Source organism: Lepisosteus oculatus, chromosome 15 (genome assembly GCF_040954835.1).
Source record: "Lepisosteus oculatus isolate fLepOcu1 chromosome 15, fLepOcu1.hap2, whole genome shotgun sequence".
Lineage (NCBI taxonomy): Eukaryota > Metazoa > Chordata > Actinopteri > Semionotiformes > Lepisosteidae > Lepisosteus > Lepisosteus oculatus.
This window is the reverse complement of record NC_090710.1, coordinates 22,761,662-22,778,104: the sequence shown is the minus strand read 5'-3', so window position 1 is coordinate 22,778,104 and position 16,443 is coordinate 22,761,662. Positions and strand designations below refer to the sequence as shown.

The following is a 16,443-nucleotide window of genomic DNA, read 5'->3' as shown; positions in this document are numbered from 1 at the left end:
AATGTACCTTTGTCTTACCTGCTATGAGGCTCGTTTGTTTTCGGCACTGACAGCAGTAAAGACAAAGCATCGCTAAAGGTAGGATGCTGAGAGCGATATAAGGGTATAACTGCCTTCTATTAAACCTGACTTTGCTAACCTTAATTCTGAAATGCAGGCCTACTCAACAGCAGGTAAGATATTATTAGTAGTAGTGAAAATGTGTGAAAACCATTGGGACAGAGGGTGCAGCGAGGAACAGTACCATGGACAGCTCCTGTTGTATTTTCCTGTTAGTAAAATTTAAGATGACTTGAAAAATCTAAAATAAAAAATAGTTTTAATTTTGGACTAAAGCAGGTAATGAAGATTTTAAATATTGTAGGGAGCAGTTGTGGGACATTCTTCCAGCAATACTGTACAGTATGTGCTTATGTGAAAATGAAAAAGCAAGCTAAAAATATATTAGCTCAGGAGGTCTTTGTAACAAAAGACAAATGTCTGTCTAACCTGTGCAAATAATTTTATGATTTTTAGAAATGGATGTCAGATGATTCAAATAATTCTGATTAACCACTGGCAGCACAGTTCTACACCTGTAATGGAATACTAAACCCATAACAGACTTAAAGTGTCTGACCTCAAAAATATAATAATAGTGTTAAAGATGTTCTGTATTCTCTAACCAGACAGTTCTCACACTAAATTTGTGTCGTCTTGCAATTTTCTGCAAATTTGTCACCATTTTAGAAAGAAATAGCCAAAAGCTTTATCTACACACCAAAGCATTTCCCTAAATGTTTGTTTTTACTTTGATATGTCTTTTAGTATTACTTTAATATTTATAGTTACCTACTGTATGTTATAGTTAATATAATCTCTTTCACCAAAAACGTACTGTACAGAACCTATATGACATCCAGCAAGACTAAAATTAGTGGTTAAGAGTCATACAAATTATATATTGTATGACTTCTCTTAAGTTTTAAGTCTCGGTATATGTAAAACAATGGCATAATGCCTTTTTTCATAAGTACAGTATAAGAAAAAAAATGTACAGTGACTATTTTTTCTCAGTGTGTGTCGAAAGGGCAGATAAGTTGCATCATGCATTGGGTATATAAAAGCAATTACTGCACAAATGAGATTTATAAGATCTGTTACATGAGCATTGTTCTACTTTTCAGCAATACAATTGCAAGAATGAAGAACAGGTTATAGGTTATAAATTTACAATAACAAAAAGACATGGCACTTTGAAAAGGGCAAAGTCCAGAGGAATTTCCTTTGCACCAAAGTAAAAAAAATCTAATTACAATCATCATGTACAGTATATTCAAAATGCTGTTGTTCTGTGGTTTCAAATTGTAAGTTCATTTACAAAAGAAATTCAAGACCAAATTATGAACCTTAGATTAAAACTACATATTACCTATGAGGAGTCTTACAGTACAGAATGATCTTTCCAAGCACAACATATCCAAACCATAGTGGAATGTTACACTACATGTAACAGCCTAATTACATGTGTTGAAATGTGCAGTGGGTGTACAGTATATGATAAACATGAATAATACTGTGTATACAGTAACCAAACAGAACCTACTGTACCAGCACAATGGAACATATTCAATTTTTAATGACAAGTACAGTCCCACCCAGCTAAGCTCACGCTAATGGTTTAGAGTAACTTTCTGTGTGGCTGCATAATAAAAGATCTTAAGTTTCCCCAGGCTTCCATAGAGATCCAGTCTGCCCGTGGGGCATGATATGACTCCTTACCTCAAGTGAATATCAAAGCGACTTTTTTGGATTTTGTGCTCAAAAAAGTCTCTGCTTTGGAAGAATTGCCCTCTATATTTATAAAGACAAAAAGCCAAGTATCAGCATTAAAGGCAGCCCCTCTATATCAGCAAGTACATCTCTACCATTCACCTTGGGTTACCTAAGGAACAAAGGATTTCTGAAGACCAGCCAGATAATATGGTGTTTTTTTTGTATCCATAGTACTGAACTGCACGGTAACTACCACCAACTATCAATGACATTAACTCCCAAAATAAGTTTAACCTCATTAAATCTGATAACACCTGGAAATGACTTATCGGTCCCAATATTCTCTCTCACCTTTAGACTATTTAGACTATCTGATATCAGAAGCGATTCACTCACTACATCTTTACTTTATTTCCATTTATATTGCATTCCTTAGCAGAAAAATAAAACATACGTAATATGCAAAGTTCCAGTTATAATTTTTAAAAATAAATTATTCCACATTAAAAATAATAAAAACAACAGCAACAAAAGAAAACTTGAAATTTAAATTGCAATATTACATTCAAATTATAACAATATAAATTTATACAAGGTCACTTTGTGAGGGCTGTAATGCACAGAAGACTATTAAATGCATTAGTCACCAAAGAATAGGCTATACCAAACACATGTAAAAGAGACTAGTTCATCTGCAACTATGTCATTTTAATAACTCACACATATTAAAAGTGTTCTTAGTAATCTAAGTCAAGTAGTCTGAAAAGAACATGTTTTGAAAAGTGAAATATTTTATGCAGAATGTGGTACAGTACATGTATTTTACCAAAATTAAAAGTATCTCCTTCAACCCAAAAATATATAGTACATTAGCATTATGTACAGAAGATAAAAAACAGAATCTTTTATCCTTTTGAGTTGATGTTACTGCCTAAAATGGATTGACTGTGCTTATTCCTTTAATCTGTAAATCTGATGGAAAATTTGTCTTGACCAGTACAATTGCAAAAGCACATGTTTCTGGACTTAATACATCTACACATCTACTGCTACATCTGTTCTCTTTCTTTTTCTTTTCCCGTCTACAACCGTTTTTCGTGCAATATATGCCAGGGACCTGTGCAATACATTTATATCTATATTTACATCTATATCTATATTTATATTCATATGTGTGATACGATTTTTCTGTGTACTGTTCTGTTCTAGTTTGTTCTTTGAGTGTTCTGGACTGTGAGTAACTCTTCTTAGTGCACTTCTCACTGTACTGATTGTATTGTATGTATTGTACTATTATTATTGTATCATTCGTTACACTGTGGCTGTGTTGTCTGTGTTAAGCTGCTGTTGCACTGCAATTTCCCTCACGGGATCAATAAAGTATCTATCTATCTAAAATTGAAAATAGACCAGTACCATTTTAGATCTCTAATCAAATCAATGAGACTGTTTTGATGGCCATTACTCGTAATACTAATCATCCAACTAAACTCCTGACCAGCATTGTCTAAAAGTGGTATCCATGCAACTGGGAACAGTATATTTTTAATTACTTAATAATAGAAAGTCAGTAATAAAGTACAAAATTCCCAATGCTGTATGTAAAGTTTAAATTGTTCCTTCAGTTACTTGTTTTTACTTCAGCTTGAACAGTACTTCAAGATTGTATCACATTTTTTTCAGTTAATGTGAAAGTATCATAACATCATTTCAGACAGTGATAATATTTAAATTTTGCACTTGAATACGTCTTCAATTAGTCATTTACATTAAAATGCATGAGTCTCCTTTTTAAAATATTTAACAGCCTTCTGGGGCTGTGTTTAAAATAAATGAAGGTAAAACAAGTGACAGTACATGGAATGCCACAACCCGTAAAATCTTGCTATTATATTCAATGTAAAGAAACTATGTAAATATACAGTAAAACAATATTAACATTTGAAAAAATAAAGATTAGAAATATAGGATATGTGGGTGTTATGTAAGACTGGAAAAAAAACTTTCAGCATTGATTTGTTAAAATGTGTTTAAACATACACTATTTGTAGTTCTTAAAATAAACATACCCAAAGCAACTCTTGCAGCAGAGGCATCATAATTGATCCAAAATGACACCCAAGACAAGATGGTAATCAGAATTGAGGGCATGTAGGTCTGAAGAATGAAGTATCCAATATTTCTCTTTAACTTAAAGCTCAGAGACAATCGTGGGTAGGCACCTAAGAAAAGATTGAAGAAAAAAGGCTATTTACTTCAAACAGCACACAGGCATACATTATGTTTTGTTTCAGTTTCTATGGCAACGGCAGCATGCATTGGGTCTATCACTATGGAAACCAGCATTCTTGTTTCAAATTGCACAATGATTTTTCATTACTTAGTTCTGAGTAAAAAGCACATAACATCAGAGAATATATGTATAAATACATATACATTGGGCATAATTGCATTTAATTAAAAAATGCATGATATTATTGGAGATGAAAAGTCACGATACATTAAGCGTAGCATATACAGTACATGTATAGCACTGTCATCTGAATATGGAATGAAACCTACATACAGTACTCCGCATATTCCTCATGGGTTAACAGTATTTCTACTGAGTGACTAAATCAAGCTATAATGTCCTGAGAATTTTTGATGTGGAAATGCTTCTGGGTGGTCACATCTGGTGGGCTGTAAAGGAAATCCAACTTATTTGCCTGTTTATGTCAATGGTCATCAGTTCTAAAATGTTAATATTCTTACAGTATGTGATTTAGGGTACTAGTTCACTACATACACATATTGCAAAGAGGGCAGGAAAGTCAGGAAGCTGCAACTCTTTAATCTGACAAATGTTCACACACTGGATGCCGTTTTTGACCTCTCTCTACAAAAACATATAATTGAACAAGTTCTGTGAAAGGAGCTAAACTGCAATACTATTCCTGCATACTACTGCTAATCAAGATTGCTGATGGTCTCCTGCCATTGTGTACACACCTTGGGGTTTTGCACAAAGTAAATGTCTGTTTATCAAAAAAGTATTATTAATACATGCTTAAAGTCTGCTTTGTTCCCATTACTCATGTAACAATAAGCCTACAGTAGCTTGGATCCCCAAGTTCTAGCTAGGAGCACCAAGTGCTACATTTCCAATGTACCGTATATCTTCTCTCTGAATTTCTGGCATCACACTAGCAATCTCATCATTTATCTAATGACATCTTTGAATCTTTTATAGTCAGAATGTGGACAGTGAGACAACATTGAAACAACCTTCTATAAAGTAGTTAATGACTTTCTAAGGGTTTAAGTTTGTTCATTAGGGTTTAGTACTGGAACTTTTACTATTAAGTATTTGCATGTTTCCTCTATGCCAGGTCATTTGTCACCATGGACTTCAGTTTTATGCTAAGCAGATTTATTTGAAGACCACGATGGGCACTACTGCAATTTCTGTACTTTAGAGATGTCTGCCCAATATCAAGAATTGGATGCATAGACCTTTTTCAAGGTAAATGGTGATACGACTGAGGTTATGCTACAGTACATTACTTCAAAGGCACTATTGTGACTAGTGTGCAGTCATGAAATCATTAGCAGAGATTCATCCTCTCTTCCATTGGTGAAGTACTAAAATTCCAATTGAAATTGTTTGGGAAATGTAATTCAACATGAAAGTGCCATACTTCTGCTATATAACATAGTATTCAATGATATGGCCTCTGGAAATATCTTTTTCAGTTTGGTTTAAAATCTGCACCTTTAGAAAGCAGAACATCATGACGATAAGGACAAAATTGTCAGGACAAATCAGTAACGTGTAATACCTTCAGGCACAACTGGGATACAGACACTGCATTTAGGGAAAGTCAAAACTACCCTTTCTGAACATTCATGTACATAACGGCATTTCAGTTTACGATTTTAACAACTTAGTTTAAAGGAGCATTCTTTTCTGCTCTCAACACATTGATTCATTTACTGGATACTGTAGTATATGAATCAATGTGTTGGGAGCAGACAAACATTATACTGACAGTGTGTTGTTTTTTATTTCAATAGAATGGTGGTACACATTTGTGCAATGGTTTACTAATTGGCTAAACACATTTGTTTCTTTGTGTGTGTTCACGACGTTTTGATTAGTACTCTAAACCCCTTAATTTATACTAAACAGAAAGGATTATCCAGCAAACAATGAGAAGTAAAACAAATAGTCTTTCTTAGTCAGCTTGCCCATTATGTTCAAAAGCCAACAACAAGCCAGCACAGGCATTGTTATCCACTCTCAAAATACATAAAAAATAATATCCATTATGGATCTCATTAATTTAGGAACTAAAATGCAGAGGATGAATCATTACTGTATCACTTGCATGAGTGTTAGGAGCTTTATAAGAGAATAATTTATGCTGTGCGTCTTGGGCTTCATGAATATATGATGTGCTGTATGAAGCTCTGCATTTTTTAAAAAGGGCTTTAAGAAACAGCAGGATAATTGCCACTCCATTATCATTCACCATTCTAGTGTAATTTCTGGTAAAGCCAGTGTATGAAGCAAACTTGTTAATTAGACAGGTTTTCGATGAGTGGTACAAAGGTTCTCCTGGGATCACTGAAGAAGAGCATGAGGATCATAGGATGAAAAACTGGATTAGATTTTATGATAAACTTTAACAAAGCTAATCGTTTCCATGCACCTCAAGCAGAAATAGCAGAAATAGCTTTTTAGTTATAAAATATTTTAGATTTACAGACGTGGAGTTAAAGAAACAAAAGGTCAAAAAGAAAACAAAAAAGATATAGGGAACAAGTAAATGTTTATTCCATGCTGAAAGTAGAAGAAAAGTAACACGACATTTTGGCTGTATAGTCTTCTTCGGGTGTGGAAGGCTCCACAGCCAAAATGTGTTTTTTGTCTCTTTTCAGCATGGAATAAACCTTTACTTGTTCCTTTGCAGCCTACGCATGCTGACACAGCTGCCTACTTGAACTACAGTATATATAGATATATGCTCATATATAAAAAATATATTTTAAAAAGTAAAAATAAAGTTTTACACGCATTTCCAGTAGTTCACAGTTCCAGAGAGATAAACAGCAAACTTCTTTTCGTTTATGGGACTGTGTTTGTACAGTAGATATTAAAGAGAAAATGAGCAAATGAGTGAATGCAGAAGCACAATTAAATATATTTAACAGAGAATCTGTCCAAAAGATATGTTAACACAGAGGTATTGTCTGGTCATCATTTTTCTTGTTATCACTTAATTGATATACAGTAGACTTACATCTTAATGCATTTTTGATTAGGCAGAGGCCAAGAATAATGTCTTTTATTACTTTGAAAGAAAAATCTTTTCATTTTCCTTGTACTATGTTTAAGACCAAAACCATTAAATGCTATTCAGTTGTATAATGGTAAAAAAAAATGACCGAAGTAAAAGAATGAAACTTCGCTGCTGGTACTGTATAAAATAAATGCAGATGTAGTGTGATGAAGGCCAACAAATACATCTAAGTAACAATGACATATTGAAATATTTGAAGGAGTATAGTTGATTACATTTTGAGTATGTACTGTATGTGCACTCTTGCTACTGCTAAAATGGGAACATTAGAGAATGGCTGCAACTTCGCATGAGTAAGTGATTAACTATTTAGGTACCAGCATGTAATACACATCAATAGTGAAAAAAGAGGTGCAGCCTCTCAAGGCACAATGGGTGATAAAATTACAACTAGTAAGGGTTTAGCATTCTCTACAAGAGCATTTTTTCCCATCTGAAATGGGGTCTTTTGTAGTTTTCATTTTTTCAGTTTTCTTTTCCAAATTGAAAAGAATAAGGATTGTGTCATAAATAATAGTTTTTCACTGTTTGTGACGCAGTTGTTAGCAACACACACATTTACAGGGGAGCCCCCCTTTACATTTTACAGTATGTACAGATGTCTATTCCGTATTTTTGTGTATACTTGCTCACATTTGCAATCTATGATTCCCAGCACAGCAGAAAATCAGTAAAATCCAAGGAAACTCCACTCTGTCTTTTTTTGCAACTTGTAAGAAACAAGGTACGGAACAAAATCCTCTGTCCATTTTTTTAAACTGCAGTTTCATCTGGTACTACACTGTACACGATACAGTGAGCAGGCTTATGGTTGCAGAACAAGCCACAGGCAGTGGCATGAAATATTATTGCATTGGATAACATTGGTCCTACAGGTAAATAGTGTTTCTATCCAGATCACCCTGAAGAAGAAGGAAGATGTCAGTGGTTGTTTGTCTGTTGTGGAGAAATATTGTCCATATTTTGTGTCAGACAGGATCAGAAAAGTGAAACAAGTTTTAAATATTTGATTATGCCTCCTCCTTAAGCTCTTCTGTCTTTGTATGGGCAAGTTAAACCTTCTGCATCTTTCCATTTTCTAATTGGTAAGCAATGAAGCAATAGATGCAAGGTAGGGTACATCCTGACGGGGCACCAGTCTGTTGCAGGAACACAAACACAGACACTCATATTTGGGCCATTTTTCCCTGAGTCCAATTGACCTATCAAGTCCATGCAGTTAGTATCCCAGGAATTGAACCTAGGACCCATGGTACTGCAACACAGCAATGCTAACCACTGCACCATCATGCAGTGTGCATTTATAGTCAACCATTTAAAATGTTATTGAGATTTATGTTATTTATTGACAAACCTTAATGGCAGAGACTGTGATTTTTACCTGTGGCAAAGACAACATTCTTCGAAACCAGTCGGTGTTCCACAATGGAGAATTGAGGCAACTCAATCCGGGACACACCTGTGACTGCACTGTCCCCACCTCTCCAGTAGAATTCAATATCATCTGTTGTGTAGCCATCTGGATAGCACAGAAAAAAGAGAAATCCTGTAAGGTCCCCGAACAAGAAAGGTCAGCACTCTAGTTCTTGCACATTTGCATTGACATCCAATTACTGGATTATGACTAATTAGCAGGAAAATAGTATAATTGGTGCCTAAAATGCCTAAGAGGAAAATAATAATAATTTTACATGATAATATGGGGATGTAGCACCAATTCTTCATGAGCTAACCAATGTTGACCAATAGTTTGAGGAAAACATGTATGCCAGGTAATATACTGTACATGTACTGTACAGAACATCCATTTGCTTTTGTGTCAGCTGATATTACCAGTGATGACAGGTAGATGATTACTATCCATGATTCATGAAGAGCCAGCTTGAACTACACTGTTTGTATACTTCCATTAATCATATATAAATCTTCAACAACTCCAGTTTTGAAAAGTCAAAACAATGATATACAGTATGAAGTGATCACCAGTCAACTTAATAGCCCTTTCAATTTGTGTGATTTGCATGCACAAGGAGTATGATACCTTGTTTTTAACATAGGTCAACATATTCCAAGTATCTCTGATAGCATTTCTGACATAAAAAATAATTGAGCACTTTTGGAAACCTTAATGTGTTGGGCTTAAGAGCATTAAACAATGTCAGTCATTAGTTTCAACAAGAAAAAAACAATGCTTTTCATAATTAAAGTGGGAGTACTAGTTTAGATGGAAAATCCCAAATTGTGTATTATATAAAATAATAGGTCTCACTCCAACACTCAACATTTAGTTTTATTTCCAATGCACTTCTTTCCACATTTCAGTATGGATCTAGTGATAGACCCAGTTGAGCATAACAAAGTAAATGTATCTTAGTGCCTGAGTCATACAGTCTGGATTTCACTATATTGTTGAATAAACAGGGAATAAGTGAATATTAAAGAAATTATTAATACCAACTTAAAAGGACAGCAAACATCAATTATTATTATTATTATTATTATTATTATTATTATTATTATTATTATTAGATTGGTTGTAATATTTTTACATTTTAAAAATAAAAACAATGTAATGTTTACATTGCATGTAAACATGCAATGGCTTCCTGATTTACTGTATGCATTCACATGTCTTTGTGGACATCTTACAGCTTTCTATTTCCAAGGTGCAGTTCTGTTCATCCAGTGGGTACCTCCTCAGATCCATCATACAGGCAGCTGTTGTTGTGATCCTAAATCAAAATCAAATTTATGGAGACACCTTTTAAAAACTAACCAAAAAAAATTAACCTTTTCTTGCTTATTTTCAAGCTGTCTAACTTGGAAGTGACCAAGACAAAAGACAATGTGTGCACTGGACAAGCTCTGTGCCTTTTGTTTAGCTCTGTTATTAAATATGTTATCCATGAATTGAATGTGTTTTTGTTTAACAAGGCACTAGCCACCTTCACAGATTTAATTACCTTATTGATATGTCCTGCCTTGCAGTGTGCAGTGCTCAGAGTTACTGCACACAAATGCACACTGAGGAATTCAAATTTGCATCCCAACCACCTCTGATATTACTTTGTTTTAGATATTTGTGAAAAGAAGAAACCTTCAGCAATCGTTTCCTTCAGTATGTTGCTGTGAATTTTTTTGTAAGCATATGAATTTTTATACTAGTGTTGTGGGTTTTAGAGATAATGTAATATCAATATTTCAGGTCCTGGTAACATAACATCAGACCTTAGAAATTATATTAACAGTGCAAGTGTTCCGATTTGTCAACATCTACAGTATATGCAAATTTTGTCCAGTCATTCCAGATCCATCCGTATGAGACCATTACTTAGGAATCGCTTCTATTGTCATAGTCACGGTCTTCAAATATCCCTGCTTATTGGTGTCAAGCATTGTCTTGTAAAATATGCAATACTCAGTTAATAAAAACATGGTGCAATTAATGCACCCTATTAAATACTTACATACAAACTTTCCAAGTGGGCCTGCTTACTCCTTCCAGGAGTAGCTCATGTACTGTGTGCTGAAGTTCAAATCACTGCAATTCACAGTCTGAAAAAGTGGCTTGGACTTTATTCAGGGAGCTTACAGTATATGGTCATGTCAAGTGATTTTTGCAATATGTCTCCTTACTAACCATGAACAGAAATTTTGACATAGTTTTCATGTCATAGGTGAGGTTAATTCCATTTGAGATACAATCATTTGAATTTCACTTCAAGCAGAAAAAAATATTTTAAAAATATTTTTTTTGCATAGTGGAAGTGCCTACTACTGTATATACTGTATTAGGAAACAAACACACAGTCTCATTGCATTTACAGTACAAACAGCTGTCTTAATGTCAAAATGGTCCTAAGTCATTTTAAAACAGAAAAATTATCTTGCAAATAAATGTATTAGTAAGGGAAGAGCATGCAAGAAGATTCTAAGACTTTTTAATGAGATCAGACAGTGAATACACATTGTGATAAAGTAAAATTAAATAGTTTTGTCTTGGATTAACTTCTCTGAAACTTTTGTTATGTCCAGAAAAGTCTGGAGAGAGATTCAGAAGATATAATGACATGGATAATGTCAGTCACAAAAGAACTTCTCAACACAGTTTGTGATGGAGGGAAAAAATCATGGTGGCACAACACCTTTCTCAACACCTTTTCAATGGTTTACAAACCTTTCAGGATTTCTGTATTTTCATGTTTAAGAGAAGCAGACATAAACTGAACTGTTCCTACTATAGATACTCTCAGAGTCCTATAAGGCCCACCAAGATGAGTCAACTTGTTTGTATACTGTACATTTAGTATTTATTACATATACAGTAATTATGTTGTCCAGAAAACAAGTCTGAGATTAATCCATATTTTGATAAAGTTATGTTTTATGATGATATACGCTTATTAAAGTGGTAACTGTACATTGCCTCAGTTTAATACATTTGTATGATTTTGTATGAATTTATATACTGTAACTTTTATCTATTTTTATTTTGTGTAGCACAAGTATTGTTTTAGAACAGCAGCAAAAAAATGGAAATCCTATGATACATCACTCACGCCATGGTTTATATAGTATTTACCACAAAAAACCATGCTGAATACAAAGTATTCTAAATAAAAAATATAGATCAATTAGCATTTTATTAGCAGACTCAAAGCTAAATGAAGAACAAATCAGTCTTTTTCAAAGAAAATCACATGAAAGGACCACTTAAGTGTGCCATTTAGACATTATTTAGGGTTCTGTTTAAAAATAATTATTTCTTTAAACATATTTTACAACTGCTTTGTTGTGGTATTTTGACATTGCCTGATTACTGCTTGATCAGGTGATCAAAGCGTCACTTATTTAAAGTGAAATGGGTGTTAGTGTTACACAAAGTAAATGTACAGTACATTTTGCATTGACCTTTCAGTGTTGGAAGACACAGCATTCTTCTTTGCAGTGCTAATTAAACACTTTGTCTAACCAATGAATTTTCATTGGTTCTGTTAGTCTTTACTGTAACTGCAGGGCATTCCCAATATAGCAAACTATAGTATAAATAGATAAAACCTGACTGTTGACACTGCCTGTGAGATTAAGAAACACTGAGCCTGTCACATGTTCTCTGCAGGCTTTCCCTGCAGCTGAAGTCTGGAGTTATATAATATATTCAGCCACAGCTCTCGTACAAAATCCCCTCAGATGTAAATGTCAAGAGTACTAATGAATTGCAGAGAATGATTTTTTATCTTCACTTCCCGTTTAACAATACCAACCTCAGGCCATATAACACTGTACCATCTGGATGTAGGCGAATCATCCGGTTTTTCACTGTAACGCCATGGACAAAGGATTTCTTATCATTTAAAAAGTAGGTGTCAGGCACCCACAGCTGATCCGCTACCCGGTTATCAAGTGTCAGGTTTAATGGGATTCCTGAATATGCAAGCCTCTTGTCTCTCCAGTACTGTTGAAAGTACATAGTCAATGTGTAATCCTAAAATAAAAAAGAGAAGAAAGAATTATATTAATTTTTTTCCCTGTCCAAATTATAGAACAAGCTTTTCTTGATCTTTTAAAAACTGAGGAATCAAATTAGGACACCCTACACAGAATTCCTGTAATAGGCACTAAACACAGATTGAATCCTGATCATATATTTTTATTATATATTCCTCAGATTTCAAGATTCTAAACACTAGCTATGATGCTAGTCACTAAGAGAAATCTTTAATCTAAGTAAATAGTGGTCGTATTTCTTTTTCCAACAGACAGCAGACCTGACATTGACAAAGCAATATTGCACTTATGCTTTAATTCCTTTAATTCCTTATTGTAATATATTTTTGGCATTTGGCCACTATTTGCTTGAATCAGGATTCATTCACTTTATGTAATCCTCTAAACAATACACAACATATGTGACCTTGGCCATTAGGGAAAATAGTGCTCAGTCCAAAAGACAGTCATCCTTCTGTTGAAAACAAATTGTGTTGCTAGTGGTGTTTGCAATACAGAATGGAGGAATAACACACAATGTTGTGTTTCATGGTACTGTATATACTGAAATGCACAGATAGGAAAAAAAAAATCTTTTTTGTCATCTTAATTCAGGCATCAAGATGGGAGTGTCACTTCTTGGTTCTAAAACTCACTGATTGTACATTCTTTTGCGAAAAAGATTCATTTATATGCTTTACATACACTACCAACTGTTATAGAGTATGCCTCCATGAAAAACCTTTGGAAATGGAACTTACAGTACCATGGTACTGTATATCTCAAAGCACTTCACAAAATTAAAACTAATCCCGATTTAAAGTCCAAAAAGTATGGCGGAAACAAATTTTAAACTTTTTGATTCTGAAAAAAAAAACATTTACATTTTTTATCTAGTGATAAAGCTCTAAAACTTTCACAATTAAAAAGCACACCTGCATTTAGTCTAACTACTGTAGATGTTTGGCTTTGAACTGCTATTTAGAGCTCTACCATAAATTTTGTTCTTTACCGAAGCAAAATAAATCAATTAAATCATCCATAGCTCGTACAATGCATGCAGTTCAAAGCTTTCATTGCAATACACGTTACATTTTGGGGATTGGCTTTCTTTACCACTGTCAAGAGCTGTTGACTCAGGGGGCTTCCTCTAGAGAAGACCAGACTAAACCTTATCGAAATGAAAGCTATAACCCACAGACCAGAGCTTGAAATAGATTTTATGTTTGTCAAAGTGTTATTTATAGAACTGCCAAATAATGCTTTGCAAGACTGTGTTTTAGGATCCAGGCTACATTCTACAGACACATTGCATCTTCATTAAGGTTCAGTGCACAGCTCGCTACAAAAGCCTGGATGCCTACAGTAGGTGTCAATGAAGGATAAAACTTATCAATTTGTTTTACTCTTAAGACAGTACAGTACATACAGAACAATCCCTCATCAATAACATTCCTTTAATTTAACTGTTAATTAAGCAATAATTCACAATTTAATAAAACTCCTTTATAAAACACATTTTGCGATAGTTACAGTATGCCTCACTCCACAAAATGTCACCATCATCAGCAAAAATAATGTAATCAGTAAGTTGGCTCCTGAAATCCAATAGAAAAATGTATCATAATAAGATGTTTGAAAACAATACTTTTTTCTTTTAGGATGATTTTTGAAGATTGTAACAATTAAGATGCATATTAAATGATTTTTTTTGTAATTTAGTTTGGTTTACATCCTGAGGGAAATTAAGACCTAGCACTCTGTCCTTTAAGATATTGTAAACTGTTAGCATAAGAGAGCCAATTTAAATCTCATTTAACATCATCTGTTTGAAAGTCTTTCTTGTCTTATTATTTCACTTACAGGTAGCTACTCGACTACCAAAGAGCAAAACAGGTCATGTGTTTTTGGCATGTGTACTTTTACAGATACCATATTGGATTTTAACTGAACCTTACTGATAATTTAGCTTTTAAAAGAAGTTGCTTGATTCCATTTATGATTGCACCTTTGATGTAATTTAAATATTTAATTGGCTTTGCTACCTTTCAAAACTGTCTGAAAAAGAAAAAAAACTGATTTATCATTCAGTTCAGCAATCAGACAACCGCTAAACCATTTAGGGAAGGTGATACCACTTTATACTGCCTTTTTGTTCTCCTAATCCATTTATAAATGACCCTGCTTTAAAAGGAAATGCAGTCATGAAAGCATGGAGCTGTGGTGAATTAATTTAACAGATTTTGAATATTCAGCAGTTTGTATCAAGAAGGCATTTTTTCAAGGATTTAGGTCTCAGAGATACATACCTCAAAGTACATAGAGTGTATGCTGGAACAAGTTGTTTATAATTTAATCATCTAATGTTCCTTTGGGAGCTTGGTTCTATTAATAAATCCATCAGAGGTAATAATAAATTAACTTTGATATGATGCTTTCCATTATGCTGACTAATAATATATAAATAACTGATAATGGTTACTACATAAATTTGGTAAAGTGTATCAGAAACCAATTTGGAAACTGCTTTAGAGTCCCTGCTTTCCTGTTAAATTATTCTATTTCATGTTTCAATCTTTTGACACATTCATGGTATTTTAATCAGAACTGTTTACTTTATATATTATATACATATACATAATATGTTACATACATATTACAATATTCACTGCTTTGAGATATCCTGGCTTAGCCAGTTGTTAAGAGACAATTGATACTACAAAAATAACAAATGCAAACGAAATCTGCTAGTATTTCTGTGAATTACAAAATATAACATGTTTGACAAACTCACAAACACAGAGAACAGCATAGTGACTCTCAATCTTAAAAGTTCTTAGTCTTAATGCAGAACATATCAATTATTTCAGGTGGGTAGCTGCACCAGCATGCATAGTCTGCAAAGGAACAAGTGATAGGTTTATTCCATGCTGAAAAGAAGAGAGACAACACAATGTTTCGGCTGTGAAACCTTCAGGTGTGAAGAAGGCACACCTCACACCTCACACCTGAAGAAAGGCTTCACAGCTGAAACGTTGTGTTTTCTCTCTTCTCTTTTCAGCATGGAATAAACCTATTTCTTGTAACTTATCAAATATTTATGCATTTTTGTCTGTTACATAATTCAGAATTCATTGTTTGGTTTGATACACTTCTGGTTTATATTTCAGTATATACAGTATGAAAGACAAACCATACACTTGAAATCATGTTTTTTGTTGTGTTTTTTTTAAATGTAATTAGCATTAGAAGTTCATCCTGTGATTAAGTTTATATATTCTTTTCAGGAGCAGGTATTTTTTGTGATCAACATTTTTAATGAATTTTCAAACATAGATTGATAAAAAACAAATTAGAACAAACATCAACAATACAGTATCAATACAATACAGTCATACAATTTTATCCAAATACTCATGGAATACTAATTTAATACATATCAATATAGAATACACTATTCAATATGTGTATTTTGTCACGCCCCACACTCTTACTCGGAAACGCCGTTCTGTCCCTGTCACATTCCACACTCTCCCTCGCAAACGACGTTACATTCCCGGAACCTCTGCTTCACAATCTCACCCCTGATTGAACCCATCACATTCTCACATGCATCAGATTCCTCAAATTCTCACTCCCTAACCAATCATCCAATCACACCCCTTTCCTTTCAGTATTGAAACCCCCCTTCGCACACCTTCCCATGCTCACTATTGAGAAGCCTCTGCCTCCATGTATGGGTTCTGTGACATTTCTTTTTTTAAGAAAAGACGCATACTTTGAAACAGCTGTGAAAATCAATTTTCAAGATTGAGTTGTTTTAAGGTTTCCCTTATTTATTCCAGAGGTTGTACAT

The 16,443-nt window shown here is 33.9% G+C and overlaps 1 protein-coding gene and 1 long non-coding RNA gene across 5 annotated transcripts in view; one reads left to right on the top strand and one right to left on the bottom strand.

Moving 5' to 3' along the window:
• Nucleotides 1-16,443, bottom strand: part of gabrb3 (gamma-aminobutyric acid type A receptor subunit beta3) — a 111,876-nt gene that overhangs the window by 23,107 nt on the left and 72,326 nt on the right. For all 4 annotated transcript variants that reach the window (XM_015364320.2, XM_015364322.2, XM_006639140.3 and 1 more), the window contains 4 exons: nucleotides 12,365-12,585; nucleotides 9,750-9,832; nucleotides 8,482-8,619; nucleotides 3,825-3,977 (listed from right to left, as the gene is read on the bottom strand). In XM_015364320.2, coding sequence (XP_015219806.1) covers nucleotides 3,825-3,977; nucleotides 8,482-8,619; nucleotides 9,750-9,832; nucleotides 12,365-12,585 — 595 coding nt within the window. The remainder of the gene's footprint in view (nucleotides 1-3,824; nucleotides 3,978-8,481; nucleotides 8,620-9,749; nucleotides 9,833-12,364; nucleotides 12,586-16,443) is intronic.
• The window catches only part of LOC107079516 (uncharacterized), a 64,992-nt gene that overhangs the window by 23,781 nt on the left and 24,768 nt on the right, over nucleotides 1-16,443 (top strand). The window lies entirely within an intron of this gene.